At 54.9% G+C, this 12208-nt stretch overlaps 1 protein-coding gene across 3 annotated transcripts in view; it reads right to left on the bottom strand.

Moving 5' to 3' along the window:
• The window catches only part of TMPRSS6 (transmembrane serine protease 6), a 67234-nt gene that overhangs the window by 24011 nt on the left and 31015 nt on the right, over positions 1 to 12208 (bottom strand). For 2 of the 3 annotated variants that reach the window (XM_054241006.2, XM_035271675.3), the window contains exons 3-7: positions 11167 to 11300; positions 8554 to 8621; positions 7518 to 7702; positions 7193 to 7234; positions 116 to 320 (exon numbers count right to left, since the gene is read on the bottom strand). In XM_054241006.2, coding sequence (XP_054096981.2) covers positions 116 to 320; positions 7193 to 7234; positions 7518 to 7702; positions 8554 to 8621; positions 11167 to 11300 — 634 coding nt within the window. The remainder of the gene's footprint in view (positions 1 to 115; positions 321 to 7192; positions 7235 to 7517; positions 7703 to 8553; positions 8622 to 11166; positions 11301 to 12208) is intronic. The other variant, XM_035271681.3, reaches the window with a different exon arrangement.

Below are 12208 nucleotides of genomic sequence, written 5' to 3' on the forward strand. Positions count from 1 at the left end.
AAGGTCCTACCACCCTTGTCTAAGAATGCTGCCTGTGACTTTTGACACACCCCCCCCCACCATCAGCCAGTCCCCTCTCCAGACCTCCCTCCCACCCTACTTCCCAGGGACTCACGAGGTGATGAGTCTCTTCTCCAGAGGCCCAGCCACGTCATACATGGCCAGTCGGTCCCGGCACTCAGCCTGCATCCACTCCAGCCGGAGTTTGAGCATGAGGTCCTCGGGGCCCTGCAGATGCCACAGGCAGCTGGGGGCCAGTTGGTCGGGTCCCTTCAGCCGGAGGACCTGGCCCTGGCCAATGTAGCTGTAGCGATAACAGCCTGGAGGGGGGAGAGGGGCACAGCCCCTGACTCCTGTGAGCCAGGAGGAGGGGACCCTGGGAGCCAGATCCCTCGAGGTCCTCCCTCAGGCAGGATGGGATGGGCAGGGGAGCCTGGTGGGGACGGACAGACACGCTCTGGCCCATATCCTTCCCTTTCCTGGCTGCATTCCCTTGTCAGTATCCTCATTCACACATTCATTCATTGGTTCAGTCATTCGCTCATGGAATCGACACCCACTGAGCTTCGTGCCTTCTGAGTAAAGCTCAGGTAAAGATCCAGTCTCTGCCTGGGGCCATGGACGACAGCAGGGACAGACGCGCAGAACAGTCAAGAATAGCTCAGGAGGTGACGGCTCCTGTGGCCTGGGGGCATCCTGGGGGTCCCAGCGTGAGCAAAGAGGCTGGGGCGAGCTGGGTGGCTTTGAGGAAAGTGTACGCAGGGCATGTGTAGCCAGAGGACAAGCTAAAGGCAGGGAGGCCTGGCCCAGGCCACTCCCAGGACGGGTGCCGCTTTCTCCTGCAGCTGTGGGGAGCCACGGAAGGTCGGGCAAGGCTGGGACACGGGCTGGCTTGGACCAACACTCCTCTGGCTGCTGTGAGCTACACTGTGGAGACCAGTGAGGCCACCTGCAGTGAAGAGGAGAGGGAATAAGGGCTTCGCTTCCCATAGAGAGAAGGGAGTGCCCAAAGGAGGGGTCTGGGAGGCTGCCCTGGTGGGAGGACATGAGCTTTGAGCTACTGATAGTGAAGCTATCAGAACAAAACGAGTACTTATCCAGCATTTGCTACAGGCCAGAAACGGAGCAGAATGCCCACAACGATTGTGCCCATTGCACAGACCTGGGTTTGCCCAGCCACCACCTGATCTTTCCTGAGCCTCAGTTTCCTCATCTGTAGAACAAGACGATAACACAACCCTGGCAGGACCACCAGCAGGCTGTGGGATGATGCACCTTTGGGTGCCCAGCACAGCACCTCACACAGTAGGGGCCCAGTAAAGGCAGTGCCTGTTCCTCAGGCGAGTGTGAGGGAGAGGGAGCAGGTATGACTGGGGAGAAAGGCCTGTGATGTGCCACCCCGAAGCTGGCCCCGCCGAGGCTCAGACCTAGCCCATCTCACGGCTGCCTCACTTCACACCTCTTCGCCATCACACCACACACCAGTGAGCCTCTGCTCTTCCATCTAATCCGTAAGCTCTGATGCACTGCCAGAACTTACAAAGCAGCAGAGCAGTACCACCTACATCATTCATTCATTCATTCATTCATTCATTCAAAACAGTGACTGTCCACCTACTGTGTGTTTGATCTAGGCACCAGGGTCTGGCAGTGAACATACCCCCTCTCGTGGATCATCCAGTGTCTCATTTAAACTTCCCCAGAAGCCTGGTGTTCTTCCAGGAGTCAGTGGGGATTTAGGAACGAACCTGGGATGTGGGAGGCAGCCTGGTGATGTGAAGTTATAAAACCTGAGTTTTGGCCGGGCACCCTGGCTCACACCTGTAATCCCAATACTTTGGGAGGCTGAGGCGGGTGGATCAGGAGGTCAGGAGATTGAGACCACCCTGGCCAACAAGGTGAAACCCCCGTCTCTACTAAAAATATAAAAATGAGCTGGGCGTGGTGGCATGCACCTTTAGTCCCAGCTACTCAGGAGGCTGAGGCAGGAGAATCGCTTGAACCTGGGGGTGGGGGTGGGGGCAGAGGTTGCAGTGAGCCAAGATCATGCCGCTGCACTCCAGCCTGAGAGACAGAGTGAGACCCCGTCTCAAAAAATAATAATAATCTGAGTTTTCAGTCTATTCTCTCTGCTTTAAAATGTCTTCTTTGGAAGGCCACACACAAGCAAAGGTCCCATCAGCTTGGTCAGCCTGAGGGCAGCCCCCCAGACTAGCCATCTGCTGAGCCCCCAGGGGAGAGTGGGTAGGGGGAAGGAAATGGAGAGGAGGGAGGGGCACTACCCTCCCCACCTAGCACCAACACTCAGCAGCTGTGTGAGTCTGGGCCAGTGGCTTAGCGACTCCGAGTTCTGTCAAATGGATGCCATAATCATCCCTGACCTACCACCTCCTCTGGGCAGTGCCGAGGACCAGGAAGGGAATCGAGGTGAATACATTTTGTTCTGAGGCTGCCACCTATGGCTCAGCCCCTTCTCCCTGACCCCTTCCATCCTGGCTCCAGTGGGGAGCTGACCTTCCCAGGGAGAGACCAATAGTATCTGCCTAGGGAAGGGACAGGGCTGCCACCAGCAGCTGGGGAAAGATGCCTGGCTCTTCCAAGGGTTTTGTGTTCTTTAAATCTTGCTCCAAGCAGATTCTTTGCTCTTGCCACTTAATACCTTTTTTTTTTTTTTTTTGAGGTGAATTTAGTGGAGAGTGGAGAGGTGTGTGCTAACCTCTTGTTAATCAGAAATATCTTCAGGGAGCCTGACCCCTCTGGGGGCTGGGAGGAAGTAACTGAACATGCTTGGGGTGTTCCCCTCTGCCCAGGGAGCCCCTACCCCCTGCCAGGTCCGAATCTATTTCTTTTTCTTTTTAAAATTATTTGTTGAGACAGCCTGTCACCCAGGCAGGAGTGCAGTGATGCAGACTTGACCTCCTGAGCTCGAGAGATCCTCCCACCTTAGCCTCCCCTCCTCTGCCCCCAAGTAGCTAGGACTGCAAGTGCATGCCACCATGCCCAGCTGATTTATTTTCCCCCCTAAGCAGAGTCTCACTTTATTGCCAGGCTGGAGTGCAATGGCACGATCTTGGCTCACTGTAAACTCCATCCCCTGGGTTCAAGTGATTCTCCTGCCTCAGCCTCCGGAGTAGCTGGGATTACGGGAGTGGACCACCATGCCAGGCTAACTTTGTATTTTTAGTAGAGACGGGGTTTTGCCATCTTGGCCAGGCTGGTCTTGAATTCCTGACCTCAGGTGATCAGCTCAACTCAGCCTCCCAGGGTGCTGGGATTACAGGCGTGAGCCACCATGCCCGGCCTCTGCCCAAATCTGATGCCCTCTCCATGAAGTCTTCCAGGATCCCCCAGTCAGGAGCAAACCCCTTTTGCCTGTAGATCTGGGGCTGTGTGTGAGGCCTGCGGCACACCCCCTCTGCTTTGGAAGGAAGAATTCCCTCTCTCCACTGCCACTGGGACCTCCATTCTCACACTGGCACTTGTTGTTATGAGAATCTGTTTATGTGTCTGTCTCCCTCATGGGGCTTGAAGCTCCTCCAAGGGCAGGGGTGAGGACATGGTCATCCTGGTGTCCCTAGTACAGGAATTGGGACTGGCGTGGAGGAAGTGCTCCAAAAGTCGACCTGAAGGATTTAAGTGGTTATCTCTGCCCCCTGAGACTCTGCTCTGGACGTGCACTGAAGCAGCCTCCTCATTCATGCATTCATTCATTTGTTCAATCATTCACTCATGAAATGAACACCCACTGAGCACAGATAATTACAGAATAACTGCCAGGAACATGGGGACACACAGGTACAAGGCAACATGAGGCTATTACACAGGCTCTTCTACAACAGGGGGGAAACAGCCTTCCGTAGGACCCACCCCTCCTCCCTTCCTCCCTCCCTCCCTTCCTTCCTTCTTATACAGAGCCTCACTCTGTCACCCAGACTGGAGTGCAGTGACACAATCTTGGCTCACTGCAAGCTCTGCCTCCTGGATTCAAGCGATTCTCCTGCCTCAGCCTGCTGAGGAGCTGGGACTAGAGGCACCGGCCACCACGCCCGGCTAAATTTGTATTTTTAGTAGAGACGGGGTTTTGCCATCTTGGCCAGGCTCGTCTTGAACTCCTCAGCTCAGGTGATCTGCCCACCTTGGTCTCCCAAAGTGCTGGGATTACAGGCGTGAGCCACCGTTCCTGGCCCCATAGGACCTTTTTCAATCATTAAAAGATATAAAAGTCAGCCAGGTACAGTGGCTCATGCCTGTAACTCCAGCACTTTGGGAGGTCAAGGCGGGCAGATCACCTGAGGTCAGATGTTCGAGACCAGCCTGGCCAACATAGCGAAACCCATTCTCTGCTAAAAATACAATAATTAGCTGGGTGCGGTGGCAGGCATCTGTAATCCGAGCTACTTGGAAGGCTGAGGCTGGAGAATCGCTTGAACCCGAGAGACTGAGGTTGCAGTGAGCCGCGATCACCCAAATGTACTCCAGCCTAGGTGACAGAGTGAGACTCCATCTCCAAAATACACACACACACACACACACACACACACACGCATTTATATACGTACATATATATATATATACACACATATATAGGTAAGTAGTTAGACAAATAGATGATTGATAGCTGGACAGACAACTAGGTAGACAGCTTAGATAGACAGCTAGATAGAGATAGATCAATCAATATATGTATAATAGATAAACAAACAGATTGACAGATTAACAGCTAGCTAGCTAGATAACTAGATAAACAGGCAGGTAGCCAAGCAGGCAGACAGGGAGGGAGGGAGGGAGGTAGATAGGTAGATAGGTAGGTAGGTAGGTAGATAGGTAGGTAGGTAGGAAGAAAGGTAGGTAGGTAGATAGGTAGGTAGGTAGGTAGGTAGGTAGGGAGGGAGGTAGATAGGTAGGTAGGTAGAAAGGTAGGTAGATAGGTAAGTAGGTAGGTAGGTAGATAGGTAGGTAGGTAGGTAGAAAGGTAGGTAGGTAGGTAGATAGGTAGGTAGGTAGGTAGGTAGAAAGGTAGGTAGGTAGGTAGAAAGGTAGGTAGGTAGATAGGTAGGTAGGTAGAAAGGTAGGTAGGTAGGTAGGTAGAAAGGTAGGTAGGTAGGTAGATAGCTAGGTAGGTAGGCAGATAGGTAGAAAGGTAGGTAGATAGGTAGATAGGTAGGTAGGTAGGTAGGTAGAAAGGTAGATAGGTAAGTAGGTAGGTAGGTAGATAGGTAGGTAGGTAGGTAGAAAGGTAGGTAGGTAGGTAGGTAGGTAGGTAGGTAGAAAGGTAGGTAGGTAGGTAGAAAGGTAGGTAGAAAGGTAGGTAGGTAGGTAGGTAGGTAGATAGGTAGGTAGGTAGAAAGGTAGGTAGGTAGGTAGGTAGATAGGTAGGTAGGTAGGTAGATAGGTAGGTAGGTAGGTAGGTAGGTAGATAGGTACGTAGGTACGTAGGTAGGTAGGTAGGTAGGTAGATAGGTAGGTAGCTGGTAGGTAGGTAGGTAGGTAGATAGGTAGGTAGGTAGGTAGGTAGATAGGTACGTAGGTAGGTAGGTAGATAGGTACGTAGGTAGGTAGGTAGGTAGATAGGTAGGTAGCTGGTAGGTAGGTAGGTAGATAGGTAGGTAGGTAGGTAGGTAGATAGGTAGGTAGGTAGAAAGGTAGGTAGGTAGGTAGGTAGGTAGATAGGTAGGTAGGTAGAAAGGTAGGTAGGTAGGTAGAAAGGTAGGTAGGTAGGTAGGTAGGTAGATAGGTAGGTAGGTAGGTAGGTAGATAGGTAGGTAGGTAGGTAGGTAGGTAGATAGGTACGTAGGTAGGTAGGTAGATAGGTACGTAGGTAGGTAGGTAGGTAGCTGGTAGGTAGGTAGGTAGGTAGATAGGTAGGTAGGTAGGTAGGTAGGTAGATAGGTACGTAGGTAGGTAGGTAGATAGGTACGTAGGTAGGTAGGTAGGTAGGTAGATAGGTAGGTAGCTGGTAGGTAGGTAGGTAGGTAGATAGGTAGGTAGGTAGGTAGGTAGATAGGTAGGTAGGTAGATAGGTAGGTAGATAGGTAGGTAGGTAGGTAGGTAGGTAGATAGGTATGTAGGTAGGTAGGTAGGTAGATAGGTAGGTAGCTGGTAGGTAGGTAGGTAGGTAGGTAGATAGGTAGGTAGGTAGGTAGGTAGATAGGTACATAGGTAGGTAGGTAGGTAGGTAGATAGGTAGGTAGCTGGTAGGTAGGTAGGTAGATAGGTAGGTAGGTAGATGGATAGATAGATCAGTTTCTTACATTCTTTACCAGTCCGCTGGCTCTCCCATTAATCAGCTGAACATATCTGCGACATGTGGTCACTCTATCTTTGTATGAGAATCCTGATTTCACCTCTTTGAAAATTGTCCTTTGACCTCATCACCTCCACTCAACAAGGCTCAAGCATTCTGCCAGCAGGATGGGAAGGGGGAAGGCAGGGAAAAGTACAACAGGGGTTTAAACTCTGCCTCCCTCCCTGAGAAGGGGTTGAGACGCTCACCCCCACCTTGGCTCCAGGTGACAACGCTAGATAGTGTAGGAGGAATCTCAGAATTGAGGGGCCACAGAGTCCAGCAGCCCAGTGGGTGCACTGCACCACTCACACAAACTACAACTTAGCAGAGCACCTCCTGCTTGTGCAGCGTGGCGACGCTGCTAGTCAGCTGAAAGATTGTGGGTCCGCTTGGAGAAAAGTAAGGTGACTCTAGCGATATGACACCAGGTAGGGAGGTCGGGCTGATGAGCCTGACTGGGAAGGAAAGGAAGAAGTGGAAGGAGCGTTCTTGAATGCCACGGCACTGCTGCCTCCAAAGGACCAAGTATTAAAACCAACATGACTGATAAACCGTGAATTGGCAAGATGGTTTTCTAGCATGAGTGCAAACAGTGGCTTGGAGGCAGGGTGAAGTCAGTGATAGAGAAGGAGAGTCACATTTGTGGACTGCTAAACCTGGTTCATCTTCATGCCCACACAGGAATGCATACACACCCGTCCACAAGACACCACCACCTCCTCTCCTTGTACTCATCAAGACTTGCTGGGGACCCATGAGGGAGTGCACCACGGCACCCCCCGGTGAGTCTCGGCCCGGGCTCCCTGCACCCACCGTAGCAGCCCCGTGGCCTCCTGACACACAACAAAACCAAGGAAAACCAACTCAAAAGCAAAATGCGGAACGAAGAACAAACAAGGAGCGTACCCAGCGTGGAATTCAGCGCAACTATATCTTTCACACTGGCTTCTGTTAAAGGAAACAAATAAACACAGAAAATACAATGGAAATAAAATTAAAAGAGACTCTTGGAGCCAGCCTTGTCTGAGATTCACCCCAAGCGCCCCTCACCCTGCCTTCTGTCCCGGCTGCCTGAATGCAATGGCACTGCTCCCTTACCTGGGGGCCTCTCCAGGGGGCCTGCCCTGACAGCACCCCAGCCCTGGCAGGCAGCCTCCCCGGGCCTCACCACAGCTGTTTCCCCCAACCTTATGAGGCTGACCCCACGTTCCCGCTCGCTCCCAGTACTGACCCAGGATCACTAGGCTCTCGGGATCCACCTCGTACTCGTTCCGGTAGGGGACGGCAGCCGAGCTGTTGACCGTGGACAGCAGCTCCTCCATCAGCAGCGCCTGCACCACCTCGGGGCTCAGCATCGGCCGGCGGTGCTCGGGGATTTGAAGAATGAACCAGAAGAAGCAGGTGAGGGGTCCTTCCCTGAAGCAGGCAGGAGAGAGAGGGTCCAGGGAAGGATTCTGAGGTCTGGCCCCAGCCCGCCCCTGCTCGTGCACGCTGAGCGCTTCCTGCACTCCAGTCTTCATGCTGAAGGCTCCTAGCAACCTCTGAAGGAGGCATTCTCATCATTCCCATTTTACGAATGAGAAAACTGAGGCACCAGAGGTTAACTTGCGTGCCATAGACTATGCTGCAAGTAGCAGAACCAGATGTGAACAGGGCAGCCGGGTCCTGGAGCCGATGCTCTTACCCCCATCCCCCCCAGCATGGCCTCACCTGATGGTGTCAGGACCTCGACGAGCCATCACAGTCACTGCCTGGTGTGAACCTATCACACCTACGTTCCCATTCCACAGATGAGCTCAGTGAAGGGAAGGTCACATGCAGGAAGCCAAGTTCCCTCTCTGTGTCTTAGTTTCCCATTTTTTATTTTTTGAGATGGAGTCTTGCTCTCTCGGCAGCCTGGAGTACAGTGGCACAATCTTGGCTCACTGCAACCTCCGCCTCCGAGGTTAAAGCAATTCTGATTCTCCTGCCTCAGCCTCCCAAGTAGCTGGGATTACAGCCATGTGACCACCATGCCCAGCTCATTTTTGTATTTTTAGTAGAGATGGGGTTTCACCATGTTGGCCAGGATGGTCTCAATCTCTTGAGCTCGCGATCCACCCACCTTGGCCTCCCAAAGTTCTGGGATTACAGGCGCGAGCAACCGCGCCTGGCCTAGTTTCCCCATTTTAAACATGAAGGCATTGCATCAGAAGCCTACAGAGCCCCCTCCCATTCTTCGAATCTCAGATCCTAGCAGGGGCTGGCCAGGGGCAAGGACAACTCACCCAAAGGAATAGACGGAGCTGGAGTTGTAGTGAGTTCCCAGGCGGGTGCTGGCAATGAGCTCCTTGAGCTGTGAGGAGGGAATACAAGAGCCCCTGGGACCCTCTGCAGGGCAGACCAAGTTGCTTCTTACCTCGGGGTGCTCTCTGCTCCTCCCAGCAGCCCTGCTCCATGCAGGAGCCTCCAAGGTGGACAGGCTTGCTCACAGCCACTCCATGGCCGGGCCAGGGCACACGTGAAACTCACACCCCGTCCCCTTCCTTCCTCTCCCACTACAGCTGGCTTTCACCTCCACCCGAACTGCCAATGACCTCTCTGCCCCTTGCCAAAAGTCACTCTTCTACTCTGAAAAACCCCACTGAGCTTCTGGGTCCCCTCCCTGCCTCCTCCCATAGCCTGGGACAAGCCAGTGGCTCTGATGAGTGGCACAGTTGGCTGGAGTTTTTGCCCATCTGCAACTACGATGTGGCCGCAGGACTGCAGGCACTGAAGCCTTTGCACAGTGTGGGAATAGTGTTCCGTTATCTCAGCCTCACTGCAACCCCCAACGAACCCGCAGCCAGGCGCTGTTATCACCCTACAATATGGAGGAGGAAACAGCTTCAGGGTGGGTCCCTCAGAAGCAGACACGCCATTGAGAAAGTGGGCTAGTGGCTGATTTGGAGGTGAAGATGGGAAACAGTAGTTGGGAGGGGGAGAGAGGCTGGAAAGTGGGCAACCAACCCAGGCCGTGAATGTGCAGGGGAGACCTGAGAGCATCTGAGCTCTGCCCAGCACGGCACCTCTGGGAGACAGCCTGGAACTTTCTCTGAACTTCCTCCTGCCAGGGCCAAGGAAGCTGCAGTATTGATCCACCCATGCCAGCGCCCATGGCTCAAGGGTGCTCCTGAGAATATTGCTCTAGCACTTCTGGGCTACGCTGCTGGCCAGTGGTCCTGTAGCCTGAAAGTGGCAGGTAGTAGACCAGCCTCCGTGCAGTGAGCCACTGTCCTGTAACAGAGGGGCGGGAGGGGGCCACTGTCCTGTAACAGAGGGGCAGGAGGGGGCCACTGTCCTGTAACAGAGGGGCAGGAGGGGGCCACTGTCCTGTAACAGAGGGGCAGGAGGGGGCCACTGTCCTGTAACAGAGGGGCAGGAGGGGGCCACTGTCCTGTAACAGAGGGGCGGGAGGGGGCCACTGTCCTGTAACAGAGGGGCGGGAGGGGGCCACTGTCCTGTAACAGAGGGGCAGGAGGGGACCACTGTCCTGTAACAGAGGGGCGGGAGGGGGCCACTGTCCTGTAACAGAGGGGCGGGAGGGGACCACTGTCCTGTAACAGAGGGGCAGGAGGGGACCACTGTCCTGTAACAGAGGGGCAGGAGGGGACCACTGTCCTGTAACAGAGGGGCAGGAGGGGACCACTGTCCTGTAACAGAGGGGCGGGAGGGGACCACTGTCCTGTAACAGAGGGGCGGGAGGGGACCACTGTCCTGTAACAGAGGGGCGGGAGGGGACCACTGTCCTGTAACAGAGGGGCGGGAGGGGACCACTGTCCTGTAACAGAGGGGCAGGAGGGGACCACTGTCCTGTAACGGAGGGGCGGGAGGGGGCCACTGTCCTGTAACAGAGGGGCGGGAGGGGGCCACTGTCCTGTAACAGAGGGGCGGGAGGGGGCCACTGTCCTGTAACAGAGGGGCGGGAGGGGGCCACTGTCCTGTAACAGAGGGGCGGGAGGGGGCCACTGTCCTGTAACAGAGGGGCGGGAGGGGGCCACTGTCCTGTAACAGAGGGGCGGGAGGGGGCCACTGTCCTGTAACAGAGGGGCGGGAGGGGGCCACTGTCCTGTAACAGAGGGGCGGGAGGGGGCCACTGTCCTGTAACAGAGGGGCGGGAGGGGGCCACTGTCCTGTAACAGAGGGGCGGGAGGGGGCCACTGTCCTGTAACAGAGGGGCAGGAGGGGGCCACTGTCCTGTAACAGAGGGGCGGGAGGGGGCCACTGTCCTGTAACAGAGGGGCGGGAGGGGGCCACTGTCCTGTAACAGAGGGGCGGGAGGGGACCACTGCTCTGTAACAGACGGGCGGGAGGGGGCCACTGTCCTGTAACAGACGGGCGGGAGGGGACCACAGTTCTGTAACAGAGGGGCAGGAGGGGACCACTGCCCTATAACAGTGAGGCAGGAGGGGGCCACCACCCTATAACGGAGGGGCAGGAGGGGACCACTGCTCTGTAACATCGGGGCGGGAGGGGGTCACCGTCCTGTAAGGGAGGGGTGGGAGGGGGACACTGTCCTGTAAGGGTGGGGTGGGAGGGGAATACCATCCTGTAAGGGAGGGGCGGGAGGGGGACACCACCCTGTAATGGAGGGGCAGGAGTGGGTCATCGACAGTGTCAGCTGTACTTCGGGACCTTTCCCAAGGTCATACTCCACCCCTGGTAAGAGGCGTGATCAGGATCTAATCCGAGTGCGATTGATCCAAGTGCCCACTGACTTTCCCATCACCCTCAACCTGGGGCAGGGCTGTGGTCCCCGTGAGTACACCAGATGGGTTACCAATTGCCTCCTTGTGATCAGACCCCACCCCTCTCTTTTCACTCCCACACTCCCCCCTCTCATCCCCCAAATCCTTTCCTACCATCCTCTGGGCTTTGGCGGTTTCACTGCGGAAGGCACTAGATTCCCGGCGGGCCAGATCCTGGGAGAAATGGCGATTGAGCACACGCAGACTGCCTGAGTACACCTGGCTGACCGTCACCTCCGCCTTGTGCCCTGCCCAGGAAGGAACCAGCAGGGTTACCGGAGGAAGCGGATGGAAAAGGCTCCCATCTGTTCCATGCCTTCTCCTGCCACCCACACCCTCAGCTCAGCCTCAGTGTCTTGGGTCTCCACGATACAATCATCATCACCTTTGTCACTGCCATTGTCATCATGGTCATCTAAAGCTTACTTGATGACAAACTGGCTGCCAGGTGCCAGGGAGGAGAGAGGCCCCAGATGGATGGTGTCCTACAAGCTCCCAGTGAGAGGCTGACACAGTAACCAGTCCAGGACATGGATGACATGAAGGCCAGGAAATCCCCTAGGTCCACAAGGCTAAGGTGATGGGTCAGCCCCACGAGGCATCTTTCCACTGGTCAGGCCGTCCAGTGATCCCCAGGTGCGAGCCAAGCACCTGCTACGGGGGGTATGCTAGTTAACCAAGACAGATGTGTCTCCCCTCGGGAAGCTGACAGTGGTGGGTAAGAAAGGCGTGGCTCTGGCCAGGCTTGGTGGCTCACACCTGTAATCCCAGCACTTTGAGAAGTCCAGGTGGGTGGATTACCTGAGGTCAGGAGATTGAGACCAGCCTGGCCAACACGGTGAAACCCTGTCTCTACTAGAAATACAAAAATTAGCCTGGCGTGGTGGCGGGCACCTGTAGTCCCAGCTACTTGGGAGGCTAGGGCAGGAGAATTGCTTGAATCTGGGGGTTACAGTGAGGGGAGATCGCACCACTTCGCTCCAGCCTGGGTATCAAGAGTGAAAATCTGTCTCAAAACAACAACAAAAAGAAAGGCGTGGCTCTTGGAGCCACACAGTATGCGGCATCCATGTGTGAGCAGTGCCATGTCGGAACTGAGCCGAAGACTTGGGACTAGAAGAGCAAAACAATGAACAGAACAATACCGAAGAAAACT

The sequence above is a fragment of the Callithrix jacchus genome, chromosome 1 (assembly GCF_049354715.1).
Source record: "Callithrix jacchus isolate 240 chromosome 1, calJac240_pri, whole genome shotgun sequence".
Classification (NCBI taxonomy): Eukaryota; Metazoa; Chordata; class Mammalia; order Primates; family Cebidae; genus Callithrix; species Callithrix jacchus.